Source organism: Phyllostomus discolor, chromosome 6, assembly GCF_004126475.2.
Source record: "Phyllostomus discolor isolate MPI-MPIP mPhyDis1 chromosome 6, mPhyDis1.pri.v3, whole genome shotgun sequence".
NCBI classification, from domain to species: domain Eukaryota; kingdom Metazoa; phylum Chordata; class Mammalia; order Chiroptera; family Phyllostomidae; genus Phyllostomus; species Phyllostomus discolor.
Genome location: NC_040908.2, coordinates 83,773,236 through 83,800,180, shown reverse-complemented (window position 1 = coordinate 83,800,180; position 26,945 = coordinate 83,773,236). Strand labels below are relative to the sequence as shown.

Sequence of the window (26,945 nt, the reverse complement as noted above, 5' to 3'; positions counted from 1 at the left end):
TCCCCTTTGCCTCCAGTTTTTATATTTATCGTTCTTCCTTCCTTCCTGCTCCTCTCCAGCGCACCTTCGCTTGCCAGCTCTGCCAGTTTATTCAGTGGGATTGCTTCAGCTTTATTTGGAAACTGGAAGCCTCATTTTACTATAATAGTTCCTCAATGATTTTCTAAATTAAACTTGTATACTTCATCTGCTCCCCCACTTTTTAGATATTAAATATCTCTAAGACACTTTCTTTTCCCCCTTTGTTTCTCAGAGCCCAGCAGTTTGCTCAGCCAGATGGTGATGGATGGGATGTGTTGTGGGTATGTGTCTGCTCCTCCACCTGTACGTAAGAAGGAGATTCTTGGGGAGGGTGCTTGTGTCTGTCCAGCATTTCATTGCCTTGCTGGCATCCAGCAATGAGGTGAGACAGAGCACCTGGCAAATGACCTGACACAGAGTGGGTGGCAGGAAGGCCCCATCACCCTGATATGCTTGTGTGGAATCCACTTGTCTGTGAATGGAGGCTGTGGTGGAGGTCGGAGAGCAAGTGTCTGGCCCACCTCCAAGACCGGCTGTTCTGTAGTACCATATGTCATGTAGGAAGGGTAGGCATCGAGGGCTCTTAGAGCATGTCAGCCCTTTGCTCTTGAACCACCACAATCCTTGTGTCCCGTCTCTCTGTCCCAAACCTGTGATGGCCCCTCTGTGCCTGCTTTTCTCCCCTACTAGTGTTCTGGTCTGAAATCACTTCACATTACTCCCCAATCCTCACCTCAGTCCCAGCCCCCTCGTCTCTGAGCTGGCTGCCCTAGCTCAGGAAGGATGCTCTTCTTGTGCCTCTTTTGCTGTCATCTGAAGTGTCTTCTCTTCTTTCCCTGTGACATCCTTGGTGTCTTCTGAGCACAGCCCTGAGTTTACCTCCTCAGGGAGGCCCCTGAGGTTTGGTCCCCACTGACTCTAGGTGTGCTGGTGAGAGGCAAACCAGCATTTGAGCATATGAATAAGAACTGGTTTATATGATTTTGTGTACTGTCCTCTCTCTTCAACTAGATGGTAAGATTCAAGGGACAGGCTGTTGTCCTCTGCTTTTGTTGTATATTTCATTTTGCCAAGTCAGTATGTAATTGATTCTCAATTGGTCCAAGCTCTTGAGAGAGAAAGGGGAGCTGGCTACCCCTGTTCTCCAATTGTCCCAGCTCCAGATGACCAAGGAGAGGAAGTAATGCAGTGAAGGACCTCCACTTCATGTTCTTGTTGTCCTCTGTGCTCTCATCAGTGGACAATGACCTATTTAATTAGACAGATGTTGCTGTCAGGCAGCACACAGAAATGCATCACTTCTGAGTTCCCTGCCATAGTGGCTTGTACACCATGGAGCCAGGCACCTGTGCTGGGCAACAGATCAGATAGGTGGTCTCTTTCAATCTCTCTCTTCTCATACCTTCTTGGGGAACACAAATATCTTACAGGTGCATGGCAAGGATCTTGCATTGGCATTTTGTTCTGTAAGACTGACCTAACTACTGTCTTTGGAAATGTCCTCATTCTCAGTGCAGAATTTAGACACTTCTCTCCATCCGTCTCCTTCTGTGGTCTCTGCCCACATGGAGCCTTGCACTCCCAGACAGCTCCATTGTTCCAAGGAGGATTTGGGTGCTGCTCAATGACAGCAGTGCTGAGATCAAAGTTAGCCTCTGTTTTAGCCCATTCTGAGACCTCTGCATGCTTATTCCACCCAGATCTCCACCTGACCCTTCTGGATAAACCAGGCCAATCTCCCAGTCTTCCAAAGGCTTGTGCAGGATGACTTGCTCGTCCCAGCAGCAATTCTTGGCTTCTGTGATGCCTCCATCACCTGGAGCTCTTTCCCTTATCTAAGACCTTTCCATTTGTCTTATCCCCTAACATGAGTAGAATAGATATAGCCCTTCAGAGCTTACAAAACTCTTGAAAGGGCTGGCTCAGTCTCACTGTGTCTGCAGACTATCTACCTCGGTTCTTTGTTGACATTTGCCACACTACCACATCCTCCTTTCGGGATTCTTTCTCTGTCTGTTTCTCACTAGCTAGGTTATAAACTGGCCAGGGGACAAGGGTTTGTCTTTCTTTTTCTGCAGCCTTATTTCAGCTAATGTTTATTTAACACATTATGTTCTCAACACTGCTGCCTTTTTATGTGCACAATCTCATTTTCTACCCTCTGGGAGAACAATGTTATTATCCCACTTGACAGATGAGAAAACTGAGATTTAGATAACCCAGCCTCATAAGGCTAGTAAATTGTAACCTAGAATTTGCAATCAGGGCTGGCATCAGAGTTTGAGTTCTTAAACTTTTTCCTCTACTCATTTTGGATCAGGCTCTGCCACCTACAAGCTTTATGACCTTGGGCAAGTTGTTTACTTCTTTGTACTTCAGTTCCTTCCTCAGCAAAACGGAAATAACAATAACTGCGTTATAGGGTTGTTCCGAGGATTGGATTAGATAATGTGTGAAAATGCAAAATTACTGCCTGGTGCATGGTAAGTGCTCAGGTATGTCTTTGTACACATTTGTTCTTCTAATTCTTCCTCATTCTCAGTATCACCTTGATATTGTTGTTTGCATTACTATTAGTGTCTCAGTGTCTCTGGCATCATCTTAATACTTAAACCAATGTTATGCACAGGGTTTGTGCTCAGGAAATGCCTAATTAATGAACGAGCAGGCACTTGAGTTTGCAGAGGTGATCTAGGGACAGATACTTGGTATTATGTTGTCTTAGTGGCAGTTGCTGACTAAGACCTTGCCTTTGCCAGTATGGAGTCTAGGCAGGTTCTTGCACTGGTGGTCGTTGGGGTGGTTGGGGTGTGATGACACTGCAGTCAAGAACCTTCCTGTAGCCTAAAAACTTTTTTTCCTTCCTTCCCACCTCTTTCCCCAGTAGCTCTGAGCCCTGCCAAGTCTGTGCAGAAGCCTTGAAATGACAAAGTACCCTTTAGTTAATTGCACAACGGATTGCCTAGAGTTAAAAGTTCTGATTTATATGACTATAGCTCTAACTGCTCAATAACACAGGCCTGTAATCTACTTTCATTTCAAACAGAACGGTGATTTATAGGGCAGCATGCCGCTTTAGCTCAGAAATGAGGTGTTCAACATATGCTCTGTTGACATAAATTTGGAATTTATCGCTGTTGTCAAAACTGCCTGTTGGACAAAGGTGGGTATTAAGGCAATAAATGGCTCCGAATAGTTTTCTGTCACATTTCCTAACCATTGTATTTAGTCTGTTTGAGGAGAAAATATATACTTAAAAGTAATCAAATGTCCCAAATCCATGCATCTTGTTTTGAATGGTGAGAAGGGAGGGGGCAGGGGGGATGGAAGACTTGCGGAGAGCTGGGGGTGGGCTGGGGGTGGCGTCCAGGAGAAAGCTTTTCATGAAGTTATGACCCATTTTAAAAAGATTCCACTTTGCTTCCTCTCCCCCATCCCCATTAGGAGGTGGGCTTTCCTTTCTCATTTACTAAGAAGGGGAGGAAAATGAAAGCTCATTAAATAAAAATAGTAAAGGACATTTTTATGTGTGGGCTTAGAGCCAGCAATGTCAGGGAGGAGTTAGTGAGTGTGGCTGTGAGGGAGGCAGGACAGGATTTTGTTTATGGGGAAATAAAGCCACTGGCCTTGTCCGTTTCTATGTGGCCTCCAGTGTGGACTTGCTTATAGGTTCTGAGGGTCCTGTGGCCACATGAACCTTTGGCTGCCTGAGGAGGGTGAGGAGCAGCTGGATACCAGGGTCTGTGCAAGATGCTATATGGCCCTCACTCAGCAGTATTGCCCAGAAGCACGCACCAGTGTACTCACCCCAAACATGTCTTGAGAGCCCCCACTGATGGCATGGCATTTGCTAGGCTTGCAAATACAGAGAAATGAGGCAACGCCATGTCTTCAGGTAGTTTTCCACTGAGTTGGAGAGCCAGACAAGCAAGCAGATGCAGCCCCAGTGCCATTGGCACAGCTGTAGACACACACCACAGGACCAAAATGGACAGCTTTTGGTCCATTTGGGAGTGGAGGGACCAGGGGAGGCCTCTGGTGATAATATTGACTCTCCTGACTGGGGAAATGTTCCTTTGTGGGCATTAGGTCCCTTTAGAGAGAATACAGGAAAAATACACTACTGATAGGGTTTTGAAATTTATTTTATTATTATTTTTTTAAATTCTTACCTGAGGACATTTTTTTTCATTGCTTTGAGAGAGAGAGAAGCATCTATGTGAGAGAGAGACATCGATTGTCTGCCTTCTCACATGTGCCCCAACTGGGATTTAGATTTCATCAAACATGAAATCTAGGTATGTGCCATGAACAGGAATTGAACCCATGACCTTTTAGTGTACGGGACACCACTTCAACTGATTGAGCCACCTGGTCGGGGCCTGCTGGCTTTTTAAAAAGATGTGCGATGTTATGGTGAAGTGACCACTGATGTGTGTGTCAGTTTGGTTTTCTGTGTCGTGTATTTAAGAGTGAGGCCAGGTCCCTGTGCACCGAGGCTGCCACCCCTGTTCTCACGTGCATCAGTTCCATGCTGTGGACTGGCCATCGCATCCCCTGGGGCACAGGCACCAGGCAGGCGGCACAGAGGATGTAACGAAAACAGTCAAAGTCAAGGTTAAGAACCTCCTTTTTTCCCTCCATCCATCCTTTGTTTTGAGGTAACATAGCTTGTGGTGTGTGTGTGTGTCTGTGAGATGAAAAGTCCGGGCATATCCAGAGAGCCGCCTGGGCCTTGGCCGGGCTGGGCCCTGAGTAGCTGGCATTATGCATTTTGTGCACGCTGGCTCGGCAGGCTTACAAGTTAGGGGCTGGTGGAGCGTGCAGGCTGCCTGGTCCTCCTTCCCATGAAAACCAGGCCCAGCAGGGGGAGAGGATGCGTATTTGTTGCTTTTATTTTATTTTTTCTTTTATCTCCATGCCCACACTCTTGGAGCCTCTCGGCGTTGATAAATGTGTGCTCTCACCAAACACATGCACAGTGTCCCTCTTTCTCTTGCCCGCCTGCGTGCCACACACACACAAACAAACACATGCACCCAGTCCCGAGTACACAGGGTATGGACACCAATTGTAAGTGTCTTCTGTGTGGCTCTCCCTCCCTTTGCCACCAGCCCCTCTCCTTTTCAAAGCTCCCTGTTGGGAAAACTCATAATTTTTACACCACACAGCCTTGACTGGCCATTGCTGGAATTACTGTCTCTTTGAAGTGCTTTCTGCTGGGGCATTTACAGGCTGTTTTAATTACCTGCAGCTTGCGAGGGGCCTTGCTCTGTCCCAGCCTTTGTTTGTTTGTTCTTTGCTCGGAGTCTGTGCTGAAAGGAATACTGTGGTCTTCTCATACAAAGAAAGAAAAGGGGGGGAAGAAGTTTGGGGAACCCATCACAGAGCTCTTCCTGCAGCCTGCTTCGACACCCTGCCCACTGGAACAAGCTCAGGAAGAGAAGCCAGCCTTGCTCTCGGCTGGCCCATGTTCTCAGCTCCATGGGTCCCTCTCTCAGGGTTTGCCGGAAATATTTTTGTGTGTGTGTTTTATTTTAAGTATTATTAAATATACTTTCAAAGCTTCCATCGTAGATAGCAGGGCTGTCAAAGAGAGCTCCCCTCATTGCTGACCAAATCAAAGTCAGTGGCACTTAAACTGAGATCCTGCTCATATTTTTCCAACCCAATCTATTTAAGGAGTGTATGTGATTAAATTACTGGGTCTGGACATGGGGTGGAGGGAGAGGTTTGAAATCACATGTGAAGGTAGTGTCCACTTTGAGCTGCCTGGTATTTTACTTTCCTGTGTTCATTTTTCATTTGATTCTCTGCCTAGAATGAACTAAATATAAATAGCTTTCTTTGGGGTTTCTATTAAACATGAGTGTGGCATGTCATGTCTACAGATGAAGATGCCAGTTTATCAGAGGAGCCAAGAAATTTATCCCCTTCTCTGTGGGCAGCAGAATCTTCATTCATTTATTCATTTAGTTCAAAAATGTATTGAGCAATCAGAACCCTCATACATTGCCGATGGGAATGTAAAAGGGTGCAGCCGCCTCAGAGAACAGGGTGGCTGTTTCTTAAAAGGTTAAATATGGAGTTACCATTGACCCAGCAACTGCCCAGGGGATGTGGAAACATATGTCCACAGATGAAACTTGTATACAAATGGTTATAGCCGCATTATTCATATTGCCAAAAGGTGGAAACAACCACATGTTCATTGACTGATGAATGGATAAATTAAATATGGTATATACCCATGCCATGGAATATTATTTCACAATAAAAAGGAATGAAGTACTGATACAAGTTACAACATGGATAAATCTGAAAAACATTATGTTAAGTGAAAGAAGGCAAACACAAAAGACCACATACTGTATGACTACATTTATGTGTAATATTCAGAACAGGCAAACCCAGAGAGGGAGATAGACGAATGGTTGTCAGAGTGGTACAGATATGGGGGTGATGAAAATGTTCTGGCGTCAGATGGTTACACAGCTCTGTGAAAACACTAAAGACCACAGAATGGTACGTTTTAAAAGGCTGACTTTCATGATATGGATAATACCTCAATCAACCTGTTACTTAAAAATGTGTATTGAATGCCTACTGTACACCAGGCACTGTTCCAGACTCTGAGGATGTAGCAGATGGTTTCTACCTTCATGTAGATTATGGTCTAGGAGAGATAAAGAATACTAGTAATGTGTGTGTGTGTGTGTGTGTGTATACACATACATTTATAAAAATTGTGTTAACTATTAGAAAGGAAATCAATAAAATACAGTAAAGGAGAATAATGTTGTTATACAACCTACTTAGGTAGACTGCGGTTCAAGTTCAGTCTTAGTTTCCCAGAACCTGGCACACAGTAGGGGTTTAACAGGTAGAGAGTAAATAGCAGTAGGAGACGAGGCAGTGAGCCTTCCCTGTAGGAGGTTGGAAAGTCCTTCAGAGACCCAGTCTAGCTGTGGACACCAGGTGCCATCATTCAGCCTACCTGTCTTCCAGGCTCTTCTGTTTTTGCTTCTGTCTGACTAGGATCAGGGGAATCCCAGGTGTGCTCTCCCTGTCTCTAAGTATACCCCTTCTTGCTGGTGGTTTTCCTGCTACTTTCAGGAGGCATCTCTGCGAGGATGTTTATGGGCAGGGTGGATAGTCTCTCCTCAGGTGGGTAAATGTGAATGTGGATCCCGAGGTGGGAAATCTGAAGGCTTCCACCTGCTAACTTGGGGCAGTAAATCCATTAGTCTCAGTTTTCCTTATCCACAGAATGGGGACAGCTCTCTCTTCCTCAGCCCAGGGTGGTTGAGATGATCCTTAGGAGGCACTTTCAGAGTCACATGCAACAGATATAGAAATGTTAACGTTATTATTATAAAGTCTCAATTAACTAGATTTATTTGCTTTTTAAAATTTTTGATAGAAGAAAAAGAAGAGCCGTCAGTGGAATCACTATGTATTTGGTTTTTGCCCTTTCCTTTCATTAGAATGACAACTTTCACAATGTGATTTGGTGTCCGACAGGTTAATCTGCCCAGTCTCTTATTCTGTGTTCACCACTAATGTTTAGAATGATGACCCTACAGCTCAGAATCCTCATAGAAAAGTAATTTAATTTTCAGTGTACTAAGGCAGAAAAAATGAGGCAATATGCATTACGAAGGTTTTCAAAGGGTTTAATTCCATAGGAACTTTCTTCTTAGGTCTGTAATAAGCCTCAGTTATTTTCAGCAGTCTCCGAGCATCCACGGCTGGTCTGTGGGATGTGAAGGTAGCATTTTGGCTTCCTGGCTAAAGTGTGAACATGCAAAAATGAGCCTGATAACCAGGAGACAACGTTTCCTCCTCACACCCAGACAAAAGAGGAAGATAGAGGAGGAATCTGTAGCTTTTTGAAACCTGTTTTCTCAGAAGTTGGCTATGTGTGCTCATTTAATGCCTCATATGGGTGTGAGAGAGAAAACCCAAAAACCCTGTTCCTGCATAACTGTAGTTCATTTCCCTTATAGGGAGGGCCTTTTAATATCTGGAGAGAATATTTTGGGTTTATTTTTTGTTTCCCTTGGGCTGACATCATCAAACATGCATCATGGTGCCCTGCTTTGGGTTTGGCAAAAGCTCTGAGAAGCTGTAAATCTTAAGGTATTTTACTATTTTTCCTCCTCCCCTTCCTTTCCTCCTCCACAACCTTTCTGGTTTCTTTAGAAAAGAAAAAGAAAGAAAACTACAAAAGTGTGTATTGATCCCTTTCCCTCAGATCTTAACTGCCCAGGCTGTAATACCTTGCTTACATCTGCCAGGTTTTTGTGCAGTTTTGCAACATCTCCTTAATCCAGTGAGCATAAATAGAACGTTTCAATCATATTTGGCTACCAGGAACTTCACAGATAAGCACGCTAAAACCTTGTTGAAAGAGACTGTATGAGATTGTTTGCGATAAGATCATCCTAAAGCCTAGCACACAAATGAAAAACTTTTGTTCTTGGTGAAATTTGTTGATAGAGATATTTCAAATAAATGACTTAGGAGAACTCAGTATTTTAAAACAAAGGACCTGTTACGTAACAGCCAGAAGCCCAGGCCTCCTGGTGCTCAGCAGCCGTGAAGACCCTTCTCCGAGCAGTTGCTGTGGGGAGATTAGAATGCCCCTTTGTCATTTCTGACACCGTATTTGAACACTCTCAACAGCCTTATCTGAAGGCACTGTACTCGGTGCGGTTATGGCCGCGGGGAATGCCATTGTCCTTCCTCATATTTTCAAAGCTCAGGACAGCTCCTTACACTCTCCAGTCAGCACCAGGTTGAGCTTGATCCCAGGCCAAGGCAGGATGCATGGCTTTCTTTCTGAGAACCCCGTAGAGCCCCTTGCTTTTGGACAATAGGGACAACTGTTCTTGCATTGGGCGTGTGTGTGTGTGTGTGTGTGTGTGTGTGTTGTGTTTTTTTTACCCCTACGTTTTCCTCTTTGAATTCCTTTTCATGTTTGCTTATTCATTCAACAAAAATGCACTGAATCTCTCCTCTTCCCTGGGGTCAATGACAGAAGTCGAGGGGAGGACTCCGGTTAATGATTCCTTCATGAAGGAGGCTGTCGTCCGGCTAGCACAGGCCCATGTCAGCCCCACAGCCTTTCTGTCTCATATGGACCCGATTGGAAGGGACCTAAGAAATCATCTAACTCAACTCTTGTGTTGTAGCAAAGGTGTGAAGTGAGAGAGAGTGAGTGATGTCACCAAGGTCAGTGGATGGTCACTGACAGGGCTGGAATGAAAACCAAGTCACCTGCCCACGGCCCACTATGCCAGTTAGGGTGCCATATCTTTAATGTAGATGAGCCTTGAGAAAATGTGCCTTCTTTGGTTTTCTTTTCCCCTCCTTTAAAAGGCTCCAAAACCAGCAAATGGCCACCATCTTCCACAGCTCCACTGGTCTGCACCCAGCAGAGGGGCACTTGCTGTGTCTACCCCCCACCCATAAGCACTGCAGCACGGAAGGTGTTAACTAGCACTCTGTTAGTTCTTGGTTGCTTTTTTAATCCCATATTTGAAATCCTTGCCTTTTATTGGTATATTTACTTTATGGCATACTTAAAGAGCTGTATTAAAAAATAAATTGTGTTGTAAAAGCATTTGGTAATGTTTATTAATATTGACTAGTCAGAGAGCAATGAACTCTATTGCCAGAAGGATAATTTGTGGTAATACCAGCTAAGCACTCACAGCTTGTCAAATGACTATTTAATCTCAACATTTTAAAAAAGTGGGTAAAAGGGTAATTTCCCTTACGCCTTGAGAAAATGAAAGTGACCCATTCTGTAGCCAAGATCAGAACTATCCCTCGTCTTTTCTTCTGTCTTTTCTTCTGGGCGGTGGCAGGCCTCCTCGTTGATCCCAGGCAGTCCCAGAGCAGGGTTGTGTGGTCAGGTCTCGCTCTGTCCTGGGGAGGCTGACAGTGGCTTCACCAGCAATAGCCTCTCCTGTGTCTGCTCTGTCTGCCTGCGTCTGTGCTGAGGGGTTGGGAGGCAGAAATAAATTCACGGTTCCTGTCCTCAAGGAGCTTCAAGTTTGGAATAATTTGTAATTGGCTTAGTCCTGAATTTCGAACTTGATACTCCAAGAAAGTACATAAGGAGAATGACACTGGGTGTGTCTAATGTCATCGATTGCCTGGCCTCCCTCTTGTTTCAATGAAAGGTAAACAGATACTGCAGGAACCTTTTGAACTTAAGGGTCTTGGGAAAAAGAGTAAGCCCATTGCTGAAGCACATACATACGCTAATCCCTTTTCCAGTTCTGTTTCTACTTTGAGAGGTGAGTGAGACCAGGGGAAGTTTCTCTTCCCACTGGGTTTAGGAGTCCTTAGTTGCTTTGGAGACTGAGAGTATTTTGAGAGGCTGAGTGCCATGAAGGGACCCACCTCACACCATGCCTACGACATGGGGAGACAAGGCAGCAAGTCAGTGCCACTTGGCCAGGTCCCACTCAGGAGAGGGGCAGGAGGCTTGGGTGGTGGCTGGGTTCCAATGGTAAGTAGAAGATCATGGAGCATATTGGTCCCATGTGGGCAGCAGCAGCCTTTTGAGAAAAGGGGGTCATTTAGACATCGGTTTGCACCTGATTCACAGAATCTCCCGTCTTGCCCTTGCCTGGTCTGAGTACCCCCAGAAGCACTGCAGAGGTCAGTTGCTTCTGGTCAGGTTGCTGGTCATGGGATCAGAAAGCAAAAGCCCTAGGCATCAAGGTGACTTCTGCGTGTGGAACAGCTCAGACCAAGGAGTGGGAAGTACCTACGGGCCCACAGAGGCCAGAGCTGAATGTTGGTTTGGGGGATGGAGTCTGTTAAGTTGAGAACAAGGAGAACATCACTTTATCACAGCCCATATAGGATGGATTCTCTACTTTATTTTTCCTCATTCAAAGGTGGGTGGTCCAGCTATGGAGTCCCCCCCACCTTGCTTGTCCCAGTGACAGATCCTAGTTCTCAGCGCTGGTCTGCCAGCAGAGCTCCCAGGTCAGACAACTTGAGCTCCTAGGAAGAGACTGAGGGAGTGCAGACCTTAGGCTGCTGGAATAGAATTTCCTCTCTAAATGTGCCCTGCCTATTGATCTGCTTGGACCATGTTTGTCTCTGGGCAGAGGAACTTAGGAAGAACTAGAACTTTGGTGGTACTGAGCTTTGAACCCCTCCCTCTCAGGCACGCAGTCCTGCTGTCCTTTCTCTTAGCATTGTCCTCTTTGTCCTTGGCTGCGTGTAACAAGAGGTGGGCCAAGCTTCTTCTGGTCCCTTAGGGAATAGCTGTGATGGTCAGCTGTGCCTGGAGCCTGAAGGTAGGGGAAATGGGTCTCCCCTTGTTCCTGCTTTCTCTGCTGTTGTGTTCCAGATGGCCTGGGGGAGGTGAAGGCTGATCCTGAGGGATGAGAGATTGGTCTGAGGCTCAGACTTCGTGCAGTGATGAAAGAGCCATTGGCTTTCTTGTATGGACTTAGGGAGCCAGAGGACAAGGCCCAGAACTGGGTTGGAGGCTGCCCATGAATCAGCTTTTATACTTGGAATATTATTAGGTTGAGAGGAGGGATGGCCTAGACCCCCACCTTAGACAGAGGAACTTCTTTAAGGAAAAAAAGGAAAAATAAACATTATGCTATATATATAGCATAATGTTGCCTTGCCATTATGTCCTGCTATTATATCATTTACAGGCTAAGGCAGATGAACTCTTAACATTTTCAGACTCACAGTAGTACAAAAAGGGTTTGGATGAACGTGTACTTGCTGGCCTGGTGAGAATTGTGGTTGAGAATCTGTGAGAAAGAATGAGTCTCTCTCTGTTGTTGCTTGTTAAAAGGTTCAAATTTACTTAGCCTTAATTTCTAATAATGATTCTGTTTTCTTGAGCAAATAGCTAGAAACCTGTTAGAGGTTATTTTTTTTGTCTTTTTGGACAGAAATGAAAATGTGTTCAATTCAAGGTGAGTTTACCCAGTGGGCCAGGTGTCGTCTGTAGTGGGGCGGAGCTGGGGGTGGGTGAGTTCTTGGGCCTGCTTCCCAAATATGGGCGGCCTGAAGCCTGTGGGGGAGATTGTTCCTCTGCTGAGCACGAGTGGAGATGCGTGGGCCATGCTGGAACTGGGTCACTTTCAAAACTGTGTTCAGCAATGTTGCTTCTTCTCAGAGGAGAGAGTGTGAAAACCAAGGCAGTGTTCGGCAAGGTGCAAAAATGTCCCCCGCCTCCTTCTTCCTTAGTGGCATCAGGTGGCCAGGAGCAGTTAAACCTTGTGAAAAGACAGGACCAAGCTGGGAGAAGAGGAGTGTGTGCAGCAAGAAGAAAGGAGGTGGCCAAATTTCCATTTTAGTTAAAATGCTTGGCTGTTGCCTAAGGTGGTAGTGGTGGCGGAGGTTGTGGTCTCATACAGACATGAGCTCATATAAATGTGTACTTTACTCCCAAAACCAGCTGGAATTCTATTTCCACATTGGCCATTCTGCAGACTGTGCCATAGAGAGTCTGTTGGTCACCAAGTGCCTGAATGCACTCAAATTCTTTTCATTTTAATTACAAGAAAGCGCTACTTTTTCACATTCTTCCCTTGGTGTCTGAACAGTAATTAAAGACATGGGCTGACCAGTGTTGGGTTCTGTTGAACTACCAGCGCCTGTGAGGTGCTCCCTTTTACTCTTCCAAACTTTGTGCTTTGCCCTGGTCTCTCTGCAGTGGGAGGGACCTTTGTTCTTGTACTCCTGTGGGGTCACATGGATGCCTGTTTTAACCTGTGCAGGGCACTGAGTTAGTGGGTCAGGTGCAGGCCAGTGTCTTTATCCTAAGCATTGAATAGGATAGGACACCTGTGTCTCTGAAGGCTGGGTAGTGCATTGCACCAGAAGAGAGCTTGGTGACGAGTTCTGGAAGATTCTTTAACTGAAAGATAGACCACAAGTGAGAAAAGGAGGAGACTCATATTATGTGTATTAGAATGTTTTTAAATGAATAGATTTCTCAGATCAGATGCCGATTTTTGCTTGGGTTACCTTGATTTAACTTGATTGCATGGTGTTGTGGGACATCACCCAAGTGGAAATGTGGCTCAGGGGGAATAAATAATGCTCCTAAGGAATTCCTTGGAGGCCAGGTACAAGGATAAGGGTAAGACTTAAAAAAAAGATTTTATTTATTTATTTTTAGAGAGAGGGGAAGGGAGGGAGAAAGAAAAGGAGAGAAACATCGATTGCTTGCTGCTCATATGCGCCCAGACTGGGGACTGAACCTGCAACCCAGGCATGTGCCCTGACTGGGAATTGAGCGCTGGTGCAGCCTTTCACTTTGCGGGACGATGCCCAACCAACTGAGCTGCACTAGTCAGGGCTATATGGGTAAGACTTTTCAATAATAAAATTTTGGCTCCAGACAGGGCCAAAACCTTAGATATCACCCCCATCACTTTACAGGTGAAAAAAAGGTAGAGATATTGTGACAGTATAATTTGTCCAAGGTCATAAAGTAAATAAATGGCCGAGTCAGGATAAGGATCCAGGTCTTCTGGCTGCTCACCCAGCATCCTCCCCTGCACCCTACCACCTCTGTAGCAGAGGGCTAGGGTACGCCACCTTTCACACTACACCAGTGGAGTTGGCCAAGAAAGCCACTTCCACTAATTGCCAGGCAAATCATTCTCATGTAGGAAAAATACAGAGAGGTTACTCAGAAAGTGTTCATTTAGGAGAAAACTTCACGTGCAATCTGTAGGGAGAAGGGATGGGAATCCCAGGGCAAGTTGGGGATGTTAATCCTGGTGGTGGCTGCTGGACCAAGAAGACTGGTCACTCCATAGTCCTTTTGGAAAACAAATGTGAATGGGTGTTTGTCCCCCTGTTCCTTCTGACAGTCACCTCCTGAGAAGTAGGCACCCCTGGGAGTTAAGAAATCACTAGTGAAGAAAAGGATGAAAATAAATAAGACTGAAACTCACACACTAGCAGCCACCAGCTGTGACCATGAATGTGGGCAAGAGTTTCACTTGCTGAACAACCTGTGAATAGAGCTTTGCCACTCCTGGACCATCTAACAGAAAAGCAAACATCAGTCACGCCTGGCAAGTGACAGGAATATTCAGCTGTTATGCATGTGCATGCTCATGTGCATTTACACACACTCACATGCCTGGGTACGTAGTCTCTGTCCCCTTGACCACAGTTTCACCTTCCACGGTTTCGGTTGCCTGCAGTCAACCATGGTCCGAAAATACCAAGTTTTCCCAACCATTGACATTGCCTGCTCCTGACATCCAGCTGCTGACATTGTCAACAGCTGGATGGTCCAGAACCACCTGATACAGATGATCCTCCTTCTAACCTATCTTCAGAAGGCCAGTAGTAGCCTAACTCTGTGTCACATGTGATCTCACTTCATCTTATCACGTAGGGACTGTGTCATCTCATGCCATCCTGAGAAGAAGGGTGAGTGTAGTACAGTAAGCTATTTTGAAAGAGGGAGACCACATTAGCATAATTGTTGTTATAGTATATTGTTATAATTGTTCTATTTTATCATTAGTTCTTACTTCGTTTGCCTAATTTATAAATTAAACTTTACTATTGGTAGGTAGGTATGTCTAGGAAAAAACATAGTATATAAATAGGGTTTGGTGCTACTTGGAGTTTCAGTCATCCGCTGGAACGTGTCCCTGATGGATAAGGGGGCCTCTGTGTTTAAAAACACGGTTTGCCCAGACTGCTGTTAAGACATGTCCAAGTGCCTAGCATTGTGAAATACATTTAGAGTTAAGAATGTTCAGTTAAAATGTTCTGTACTGTTAGTATTTCTCAATTGGATTGGATCATCCGTGGCCAGGAGTAAGATAACATGGGGGTGGGGTGCACTATGGTGTTGAGGACGAGGGTGTGTGTTTGTGTGATTGAGAAATCATTTGTTGTCTTTGGCAAGGAGGTAAAGGGAAAGCTAGCAAACAAAACCGTGATTGAGAAAGAGCTCTACTTTGGGGACCGGGTGTGACGGCTCTCAGAGGCCATGCACACCGGACACCATATGCTGTCTTCAGGCCACTGTGGCCCAGAGACTGCAGAGCTGAGGAAGCCCACCTGTGGGCCTGCATGGTTTTCACACACTGCTGGGTCCTCATTGTGGGGCTTTGAAGGTGGTGGCAGTGGGTGGCTTAGTTTGGTTGTCATGACTGGGGCACTAAGGCCTGGACCTGGGTGCTGCTGGCTTCAGTGTGTAATATTCCCTCTTGCCTCCCGTGTTTGTCTATCAATAGCAGCTGCTCTCCAAACTTTTACTATGGTCTTAACACATCAACATTCTGATTGCAATAGAATGTTGTCTGGAAGGGAGGCTTATATGTCTTCTGCCTGCCCCACCATTCTTGGCTCCTGCCCTTGGCTGCCATTGCCCAGCTGTTCCTCAGGCCAAGTGCCTTGGAGGTGGTGGGTGAGGTGCAGAGGTGGGTAGCGGTGGATGGTGGACGTGGCAGAGGCATGTAAGGGCCTGAGAACAGGAGTGTGGGTGGGAGGAGAGTCAGTGCTCCAGGCCAGGTGGCCCACACGCCAGCCAGCCGCTCAGAGCCTCGGCCGTGTGCACTTGACCCTCCTCTCAGTGCTCAGCTCCCCACTGGCCCACCTGCTTCCCTGCACTTACTGGCTCCATTGCTGGCTCCTGACCGAGCAGTGGGGTCTGGTGGGAATGGCCCTGGGTTTGGGAGTTAGGGGGTCAGAGCATTGTTGTAGGCTGGGCCCATGGTTACTTGTGAATAGGGCCTCTGTCTTCCTGGGGTGATCATATGTGCCCAACCCTCCTCTCAGAGTTGCAGTGATGGTAAAGTGAGGTAATGTGTGTGAAAGTACCTGGGAAAGCCAAAAATTACTACTACCACCTTTCACTTAGAGAATATGACCTGGTTTCCTGAAGCCTTTCTTTCTATTAAGGCTCACCCTGCAGCAAGAAATAGAGAGAAGGCATCTATTTCTTAGCTGGGCCTTAGGGGAAGGGTGTGTGTGTTGGGGAGTCACTGTGGTTCTGAGAAGCCCAGAGAGAGACACGTCTCGTGTCTATGAATACATCGGTTCATTAATAAGCTTATTCAATGGCTGCTAGTTACCACTAGAGTGGGATCTAAGGATATGAGAGTAAAGACACAGGTACAGCCCTCCTGCACCCAGAGGTCTCTTGGGGTGGCCAGGTGTGTGCACAGCCACAGTGCATGGGGGCCTTGCTGTGACTGAGCTAAGCAGAGGCCCAGTGGCCTCCGTGTATGATTTTTGCTGGTCTGACTGGGAGCATTATGTCTCTCTGATGGCCCTGCTTCTTCCTTCTTCCCTCTGAAATTGGATCTGATTTTTGTTTTTGTTGTTTTTTGTTTTTTGGTATGTGTGACAGGGAGTGAAGCATTAGGAGATGCCCTGTTCTTCTCACTCCTGGAAAAGACCAGGAATAGATGCTTCTTGGGCAGGGGTCTGTAGGAAAAAGGGGTGCTCTAGGCAGTCAAGGGCCCAGGACATGTTTCCATCGGTGCCCATCTCCAGCTCCCATGCCCTCCATCTCCCTTCACCAGCCGAAGGGATGGCTCCAAAACCCCCAGATAGGGGTGGGCCTGCCTTCTGTCCAGCCAGCGCAGCAGCAACTTCTGTTTTCCTTTCTCCTACAGGAAGCTGCACAGTGGAATGAAGACATATGGGTGTGAGCTCTGCGGAAAGCGGTTCCTGGATAGTTTGCGACTAAGGATGCACTTACTGGCTCATTCAGGTAGGGAAGGACGCCTTGACCAGTCCCTCTGAGCACAGACAGCCACCTTCTGCCCCCACTCAGAGCATGCGTGTCCCTGGTGCCAGCTGGGGCCTTGCTCCATCTTGTCCCTCAGGTGCTCCCTCCAGGTTCACGAAGCTAGAAGTCCATCCTGACGGTGTGATCTGACTTCTAAAGCAGACTGTGGTTTCATTAGCAAAACAACTTTGGAATTAGGTTCTCGCTCTCTAATGAATCTGACTATTGGGTTCACATTATACAGAAGCCTTTAATTAAATAGATATAGAAAGGTTGGAATACAAAGCTAGTTACACCGTGCTGTCTTTTGCAAGTTAATTTTACCCTGTTCTAGTGGGGTTGACTAGGCACTGTTGGTGTTTTTGCTCATGTTTGGGCAAAGCTGCTCTGCCCCATTAGGTGTGAAAAGGGAAGAAGCTCCTGACGTGCAATGTGCCTGGATGGTCTTGATGGAAGGAAGGACACAGCAGGCCTTGTGGTGCTGCTTCAAGGCCCAGGGGTCACCTAGCTTCCATTATAGAACCCCTCCCTGCTTTCTGCCAGGGCCTGTGCACTCTTTCTTCTTGTCCCCTTGCCCTTCAGCCTTGGCATCACATTTTGAGGGAGAAGAGAGGACTGTCTTCTTATTTGGCCTTCCTCTCCCCTCATACCAACTGTCAGTCTCTGCTGGTTCTTTCCCCAGATTGCTTCCAGCATCTGGCCCTCCAGTTTTGTGTTTGTGAAATGAACATGGGCTTTGGGGTTGGGCAGGCGAAGGTTCAGCTCTTTTCTGTGATATGTGCTGTGTGACCTTGGGCAGATTTGCCTTTTGAACCCCAGTTTCTGCATTTGTAAAGTGCAGGCATTACTAACTCATACCATTTTTTTTTTTTAGTATTAGGTGACAGAATATATGTTAAAGGTATCTGTAGTTCACTCCCTGGCATACAGTTAATGTTTAATGAATGTCAATTGCTTCTGCTTCCACCTTCCTCTCTTCACCCCAGTTTTGATGTTGTCCTCACTCCATCCACTGCCCGTGTGGTCGTGTAAATGCTGCTGGGTGGTTTCTAATACATTAGCTCACCACTGCCTTGCTGCAGAGCAAGGGGTAGAAGTGGATCTACACTGCATTGAATGCTTGAGCTCTCTCTCTCTCCTTGGCTTTTAGGGCCCTTTCTAAAGTGCCCTAAGCCCTTCTTGCTTCTCATCCTTCCTTCCTCCAGATGCAGGGATGGGGCCTCACCAGGTGGCTGTCTGTGTTGGCCTGTTCATTCCACCTGCTTGTGTGTTCCGTCCCTCCTTCCTGTCAGGTCTTTTCACCCCACTCCTGGCTCCACTGACCACCCTCATCCTGTCTACCTGTCCCACATGGGCCAGCATCCTGCACCCAGGCATTCCAGCATTCAGTGTCCACTTGGTACTCAGGTACTGCTTTTGTTCTGTTTTTATTACTTGCACCATCTATCTTCATGCTTCCCTTCAGCTTTTTATGCTGTTTAGGGTTCAGCATGGGGTTTCATGAGCTGCCTGCCAATAAGGTTTGCCAGCCCCCAACCAAGTGCAGAGTGTGGGTCTTCCATTTCATTTGTTCCCTGCTCCGGGCCCCTGTGTGGTCTCTGACTATGTGGTGTCAGACACTTGTGTGCAGGTAACACACTTTCAGTCTGTGGTTACAGCATTCTCAACCCTCCCCCTTAGCTTAGTAAGCATCCTTTCTCCTTACTCCTCTGAGTCCAGTACTCTGGCAGGCTCTTCTACCTCTGGATTTGCTCTTAGTGTGTGGAATAACCCTTCCCCAGTCTTCCCAGATCTTCAAGGTCCCTTCCGCAATACCATCCTTGACAGTGCCCTACCTCCATCAGGAAGCAGGCATACCTTCTGGGTGTCCATGTTTCTTTATCTGAAGTGTCTTTGGACACAATGTTTCTTCTTTGTGTCATGGTTATTTGTGGACTTGCCTTATCTCTTCTACTTGGGAGTCAGGGTTAGGAGTTTGGGCACCTTCCTCCTGACCGTGTGGCTTTGGGTGAGAAATGTAAGCTCTCTGAGCCTCTGTATCCTTATCTGTCAGAAGAGAGCTTCACCCTGCCTCAGAGAAGTTGTGAGGCTCACATCAGACACTGTGCCTGAGACATGGTAGGTGCTCAGTCTGTGTAATGTTCCTTTCCCTCTGCTCCTCTAATTGACTGTGAGCTGCTTGGAGACAGGGTCTGGCTCCATTGTGTGCAACACACTGCCTGGCACATCAGTGCAGTCAACAGACACTGGCTGAATGAACAAATGAATGCAGCCTGGGACACCTGTGGGCAACCTCAGGGAAAGTAGTCCTTCTCCTGGTTTTTTCTGTGATGGAAACTGTTTAGACTGTGTCCCAGGAGTTCACTGGGGGACAGCCAGGAGCCCACTGGCTCTTATGGGCTGAATGCAAGTTAGCCACTGTCTCCACTGAAAAGCATACTTCAGCAGTGTTGGTGGGGCTGGTGAGGAGTGGCAGAGAGGAGAGAAGCTTCTTACACGCTTTGAGAGGCCCAGAGCCCCCACTTCAGACAAGATGAGTGACTCTGCAACACCCTTAACTGAGCTCTACTTCAGGGTCTCCTAGGGATGCCCTGGCAGCTGTGGGAGTGGTGTCCTGGTTCCTGGGTTTTCCTTCCATGCCTGAAGTCTCATTGTGCAAATGGTCTGTCCCTCTGACATTCACTTTCCAGTGCTCTTGTAAAGGAGGATTTGGTGATGGGGACAGTGTGATGAATCAAAACAGTGCTTTCATTCCATCTTGCAGATAGCTCATAGCCTGCTTAGAATGATATTTCTGTTCCCTGCTTTTTCTGCCTGTTGTTTCTCAGACTGCTCACCTCTGGGCTATGATGTCTTGAAAATAAAAAAGCAATAAGGGCTTGTGAGGCTAGACCACTTCCTAGATTGCCCCCCCCCCCCCCCCCCCCCCCCCCCCCCCCCCGTTAAACAGCAAAGGCCTGGGGCCTCTGGAGAGACCTGGCACTGTGGGGTGTAGGGCTGGAGGGCTGGCCTGGTAGTGCCAGATCTGCTTTCAGACCCTAGCAGCACTAGCTGGACTTTACACTTTTTGCCTCCTCTTTCAGTTGCTGGATCACAGAATCGTGGGACATTTAGAGGAGAGAGGAGATGTATGAGGTTTTTTGCTGCTCTGCTTGGAAGGCTCCATGCAGGAAGCTGACAGTCAGCTGACAAGAAAGTCACCTAAGGGTCTTCGGTGTAGACCCATTTTGCAGAAGATCACCAAGGGCTAGAGTAGCAGTGAAGAGCCTAAAAGCAGCATTAGCACCAGAATCCTGGGGACTAGTTTTTTAAAGGGTGCAGGTTGTGGAGAAGTGAGTCTGGACCTGGTTTGGGGTCATGGTGCTACCTGCCGTCCCTTGCACAGGCACATTCCTGCTGTTGTCTCTTGTTCAGTGGAGCCAAACGGCACTCACTTCCTTGCTCCCTCCCTTGCTGGGCCTGCTAGCTGCCCCCACCCCCTCTTGGCTAGCATGGCCTGTGTTTGTTATTGTAGCGCTGGCACAGGGCCAGGCCTGGCCGGGAGCCAGCCTTGTGGGTACAGTGTGTACAGTGAGTGCTGAGCCAAGTTTGTCATCATACACGATTAATTTTTTTTTTCTAATCTGGCAGGGGAGGGGTGAAGGAGGAGGCAAGGAGAGAGTTTCTCCCATGCTTGAGAACAGCCCACATTTAATTCTGCAGAGATGTTATTTATGAAGGATAAACCGCTCTTGCTTGTTTATCTCTCTCAGCGGTTCCTTCTTTCCATCCTCTTCTCTCCATTTCCTTATGCAAGGAAATCAGCCCGTGTGAGAGCAACAATGTGAGGTCTTATTTTCAGTGACCAGAGTACTAAATTTGCACTCCTAAATCAGTTTTCATTGTGTTGAAATTGATAATTTGTTTGCTTTGTAGGAGTATCTTCCTAGAGACGATTCTTTCTTTTTTTCTTTCCTTTTTTAAATCATTTTTTATTTTTTAAGACTCTATTGGGGGTGTCCAACCCACAGCCGCACATGGCTCAGGATGGCTGTGAATGCGGCCCAACACAAAATTGTAAATTTTCTTAAAACATTTGTGAAATTTTTTTGTTATTACATGTTATAATGTATGTAATGTATGGCCCAGGACAACTCTTCTTCCAGTGTGGCCTAGCGACGCCAAAAGGTGGGGCAGTCCTGCGGCCTAAATGGTAGTAGTGAATGTTTGGTTTAATTGAAGTTTCGGTTTCAACTTGAGTGCGTAAACTAATCAAGTAAGTGTTTATGAGCTATACCTGATGATAACAAGTTTAAATTAACAAACAGTAACCTAAACCATTGACTAATGAGATTGACCTGGCCAGGCCCTGCATTCTGAGAGGCAGTTTTGGGGGTCCAGGAGGGCTCAAGGATTGCAAAAGAGGCTGGGGCCAGACGACTGGCCACCTCCGGTGCTTTGCAAAGCTGCCCCTTCTGGAGCGTGAACCTGGAGGATAGGATTGTGGCAGTGAGCAGGGGAGGAGCTCCGACCCCTTTGGGTCCTGGGCTCACTCCAAAGTCTCCTTCCTTACTCTGTGCTGCCCCACCCCTTGTGGAAGCACAGGGATGGACTGCTTCTCTTTGACACTCTTCGTTGTCACTTCAGAGGTGATTCCTAGCTCTGGGGTGTTCATGCAGAAACCACAGCTCTGGGCTGTGACTCCAGTCAGTTCTGTGATTTGCTAGTGTATGGCTTCCCATTAGGTAGTATTTCCCACAGCTGGCTTAACATACTTAACATACTGGTGGATTATAAGTGAGCACACCCAGAATTGCTTGCCCCTATTTTTGACTTGGCTGGGTACTGTTGAGAGATTTGCATATTTCCATGGCCTGCTCATATTCTGAGAGTGTCATTCATTTTTGGAGCCAGGGGACATTTACTAAGCACTGATTATGCTCCAGGCTGTATGTACTTTACATTGGAGAATGCTGCAGCATCCCTGCCCTCAAGGAGCTTAAGTCAAGTGGGAGAGGTGTTTGACTGTAAAGTAATGGGAAAAGAAGGTGGTAGAGTGTGCAAAGCACCAACAAGTTCTAGGAGGGATTCAGAGGAGGAGGGTGTTCTAGAGGACGGTAGAACTTCAATGAATGGTGGGAAGGGGATTCTGAAAGGAACTGGTAGAGGAAGCCCAGGTTGCCTATAGTGATACACAGTGTAGCTGGGGTGCATAGGCTGTGTGTTGGGGGAGGGGAGAAGGGAAGGGTAGGGCAAGATTGTGGAGGGCCTTGAATAGTAAAAATGAGTTTTACCTCCATCATTCGGTGGAAAGCCACTGGAAGATTAAATAAGGGATTAACAAACACGTTTTCCCTCTCAATAGAAAGGACTGTGGGCTTTTTGATGTAGACCGGACAGGAATATAGGACTTACAAGACTCCCTGGAGAAATGGCATGACTGGTGGTCAATTTTGGGGCATGGATGGAGTGTAGAGAGGCTGGTGCCTCTTGCACTGGTTAGGCGCACACAGCCTGCCTCTGAGAGCCCAGTCCTGTTAGTGGCCTGTCTTCTGCACTCACTCCTCCTAGCCCTTCTAATTGAGAAATCTCCCTCAATACCCTCTTCCCTGCAGTCAGAGCCACTGGGAAAGAATGGTCTTTGGCTAATGATTTTCTGATTCCAGCAGCATCATGGGCTGGCCAGGGCACATCATCTGGGGCCCAGGTCATCCATCTGGCAGGAAGGGGATGGAGGGTTGGGGCCAAAAACCAGATTGCTTTCCCCTGTCCTGATTGGATAGAAGGAAAGAAAATTGTGAGATGTCAAAGATCTTTGTATTGTATTTGTTGCCTTTTTTCTTGTATTTGTAACAGTAAGCTTTGGGGTTCAAGATTCTTCATCCCAAAGTCAGAGAGGGTAGGGGAACAACATAGCTGGAAAATTCCCTGTGACTTCAAGGTGACAAAATGAGCCGGCTGGCCCCCATGCCAATGATGGGAGAAGCATCTTAGGATTCCGAGATGGCTCTCAGGACCTGCAGCTTCTCCTGACCCTGCAGCTTCCTCTCCTCATTCACATCTCTTCTCCACGGTCGGGTATCTCCTAGGAGCATGGCCACTTCATTCCCTCTCTGCCATGAATGTCCCTTCTTGTTCTCCTTTGTCACCAGGGCAAAACCGAGAGATAACCAGGGAGAAACTTAGAGGTCTTTTCACTCTCTCAACATGCCCTCAGGAGTGGGCCTGTGGAGGGCTTGGGAGTGACAGATGTGAGTGGCTCAGAGGCCCTACTGCCTTCCCTGTGGTCCGTGTGGGTGCCAGGGGTGTGGAAAGAGGATACAGAGTGAAGAGAAGCCACTTTCCCGGGCTCTCTCTTGAACACGCTTGTCTCTCTCTCTCTCCCTACTCTGAATTTGGCCTGCTTCCCGAACTTTTTCCCAGAGCGGTGTCGTCACTGGCCTGCCTGCAGGTCTGGATGTTCTGCCAGCATTCCAGAGAGTTTATGATCGCTTGCAGATGTGCCTCCAAGAACACACTGTACCCAAAGCAGAAATTAATGCAGGCTTGACTGCTGTCCAAGCCCATACACGGGAGAGAGGAAAAAGAAAACAAAAACTGTTTAATGCTGTTTATAAATTATACACTGGCTGATGAAAAATACATTTCTTCCCCCATCTCCCCCCTTTCTCACTACCCCCACCCCCACCCCTCTCACTTTCTGCCTAAGAGCCTAAACTGAGACCAGAAGAATATGGTTTTGCTTTTTAGCTCCTGTTTTGGCTGGGATCCGAAACCTTGCTGCTGATTCACAGCCAGAGTATTTTTCCCCTTTACCTGATGAAATATACTGATTTTTCCAGCCCAGATGGGGTATTTTTGGTTTTGTTGTCTGGGTTTTTATTTTTTTAACTTTTCTTCTTTGGCCAGGGATTTTGTTTACAGCTAGTGACAGGTTTTGCGCGGGTGCTGGGTACAGTGCTGGCACCCCGGGGGATGGAGCCCCCGCATCTGTCTGCCTCGGATGTGGGGTCTAGTCTCCGGGCCCCGAAGATGTTGCTCCTGTCAGGCCAGTGGAACAGGGGAAGTTTGGCAAGTTCACCGCAGGTCATTGTATTAAACAGTGTTTTCACTGCTTCCCTCCTACCCCTTTACCTCCAGCCCCTGTGTGAAGAGGGGTTCACATAGTACCCCCACCCCCATACATGTCTCTGCCTCCATATGGTGCCTTAGCAGGGGTTTGGGAAGCTCGTTACATCTACCCCTCTGGATCCCAGCCTTTCTCCCTACGCTCAAGTCCCCCATCCCAATTTATTCTATAAATTCGTTTCCACATTATGTCTATCCATTTACATGGCTTTTGTGTTTTTTTTAATACTGCTAATGTTTATCATTTGCCCAACAGGCTCGACAGATTTTGCTTCCTGTAGAGCATCAAGGCTTTAGAGCCCCCTCGTTGCTAAGTAGCAGTCTCCCTGTACTGTAATGGGCTGATTTTGTATTCTGTTCAGCGCTGTATCTTATTTTTGTATGCAAGACAAAGTGTTTTGATGGAGGACGATTGCGGCAGTGTCTGGAGGCTGTTTGGAGTTTTATGGGCTGTACAGTACACTGTGTGCTCTCTGAACAGAACACAGGCTGTTGAATTTTGGATTGGATTTGTCATTTTCCCCCCTCAGAGAGGAGCCTGTCAGATAGAACATTACTTTAAGGGTGGAGAGAAGAAAGTGGAAATTATGTAATAACCTCTTCTTCTTTCTCTCTGTCTCTCCATGTGTCTCCTTCTGCATGTCTCTCTCTCCTCTCTGATTTTTCTGTCCCCAAATAGGGTGCTTTGTCCCCACCCACCCCCTTTCATACCACCATATGATTTTGTGGAGCTAGACAGTGACATTCTTACCAGGAAATGATTGGCTCTAGAGAAGTGGGAATCAGAACATCCTATGTGTCTTGCTGTACATTCTCCACTGCCTTCTCTCCTCTGCATCATCCTTTCCATCTTCCAAGCTGTGGGCTGCTCTCCTGGCCTCTGTTGTTGTTGTTGTTGTTGTTGTTGTTGTTGTTGTTTGAGGCTGTAGATAGGGATGTTGTATGGGACCCACCCAAAGGCAGTGTCATTTCCTTGTTTCCGGGGCCTTGCTTTTTGCTTCCCAGACATGCACCGCACCAGGACTCTTAGCTGGTCCTCTGCTGTCCTCTTCTTCCCGTGGCCCCTGTGCTCTGGCTCTCTCTCTAACCAGGCTGAGCTGGGGTCCCAGTGCTGGGGCTGTGCCAGAGACCCCTGGGCCATGCTGTCTGGGTGCTGTCATTCTCAGCACTCTCTTTGAGCTCTGTGATGGCAGGTGCTTATTTTTCAGTTTTGCTCCTCTGTCCTTTCATTTCACTCCATCTCTTTGTCCCTATTTTGCATTTGTATTGACCTCAGCCTTTCCTTGTGCCCCTTGTGTTTTCCATTTTCCTCCTTAGGCCTTTACCTGTCTTTGTCTCCATCCATCATGGGTCTTCTTGTCTCTGGCACCCCTCAGAGTTTCTTAGCTTGGAAGCTGGGTGGGGGTTGGGATGGGGAACAAAATGGCCCTGTGGCCCAGAAGGCCTGGGGAGGACTCCAGAGCAGATGCCTCAAGAGCGCTCCTAGCACCTGCAACCTGTGTGCTTCTGTCCCTTACGTCTTGGGGACCAGAGTGGGGCTCTTTAGCATGGCTCCTGTTTTACTGGGTCCCTACTTAAGCTGAGCTGTGTGTGGGCACATGGATGAGCAGGATTAATAAGGTTTGCAAGGACCTCGCTACTAAACAGCGCGACTGACTGGCACGGTGCTCACAGAGGTCTGCACCGAGCACCTGCGTGCTGAGCCTGCCGGCGCCATGTGGTTTGCTCACCCCCACATTCCACAGCCTGTCTGGCACACTGCCTGGCATTCGGAAGGCTCTTGGATAAGTTTTTGTTGAATAAGTGAGTAACCTTTTACTAAAGTGTTTGTGATTCTGGGGCCCATCAGGATTTGGTAGGGTCCAAGACATACACAATTTCTGGTGCCCTCTCTCAGGAAAAGATTATGCATGCAAGGGTTAGAGCTCTTCCCAGGGAATGGGCCAGTGTAAGGGATGGGCCTGGAGCTTCAGCTCTACTACCTTCAGGGAGAACTGGCCTTTGTGGACCCCCTGAGGAGCTGCCAGGGAAGGGCCCCACAGTCGGGGCAACTGAGTGGGGAAAGTCAAGGATAGGACTGTGGCACCTGCTCAGCCGCAGGGACCCTCAGAGCATGGGGCGGCCATGTTCAGAGGCCTCAGGTCTGCATTCTGCAAGGGTCAGGACAAGTCATCCCACCTGTAGTCAACTTCCAAGGTTCACCATGGACCTGGAAACCTCTTTTTATCTCATGCTGTCTTCTAAACGAAGCCCATTTGCATGGCTAGACCCAAAGTCCCATCTTGCCCGGAGCCCCCAGGTGGATAGATACACATGGTAGCGTCCAGGCCTTCACACTGACCTTCAGTAACTCTCAGTGGAATGATCTGACATCCGCCCCTCCGCTAGCGTATCACTTGCCTAGGTCTGTGGCTTTGGCTCTCCTGCCTCCCTGGGGCAGCAGAGTAGCATCAGATGGGGGCAGAGCACTGGTCTCCTCCTGGTGTGTGTGCGTGTGTCTTGGAGAAGAGCCATGAGAGCGAGCAGTCCTGGAGGTGACGGGAAGTGTATGTAGACGTCTAAGGGTCTGTTACATCGAAGAGTCTGTTCTGCAGAGCTTCCACATTCGGGCTCGTCCATTAATTAGGGTCAGTGGAAGAAGCAAGATTGGACATGTCTTTCAGAAAGACGCTACTTACCTCCTGGAAGGTGTGGAAAAGCTGCAATATATGTTCCTAGCAATGAGGACGGCTGTGTGTGCGCCCATGTTATATATGTGTGTGTGAGAAAAAAGGGATTGTGGAGAAGTGTTTACTTGAAATACTCAAAATTGTTCCCTTGCTCTAAGAGCCCCACACAGACCATTACCTTGCAGATTTAAAACTAAATGAGCTCATCATATCTATCTAGTGACTTCCACCAACATTCATGCCTGATTGCAAAGCCCGAGTTCCCTTTACATTTCAACTTCATTGTTTGTTATTAATTCTCGGGTATCGGCGGTGTGGTTCCCCTTCTTGGATTCCACCACGAACACATTGATGTTATGTGATAGATGGGAAGGTTT

The 26,945-nt window shown here is 47.4% G+C and overlaps 1 protein-coding gene across 2 annotated transcripts in view; it reads left to right on the top strand.

The window, feature by feature from the left end:
- The window catches only part of ZBTB16 (zinc finger and BTB domain containing 16), a 190,936-nt gene that overhangs the window by 76,304 nt on the left and 87,687 nt on the right, over positions 1-26,945 (top strand). For both annotated transcript variants that reach the window (XM_028514285.2, XM_036028537.1), the window contains exon 3: positions 16,677-16,774. In XM_028514285.2, coding sequence (XP_028370086.1) covers positions 16,677-16,774 — 98 coding nt within the window. The remainder of the gene's footprint in view (positions 1-16,676; positions 16,775-26,945) is intronic.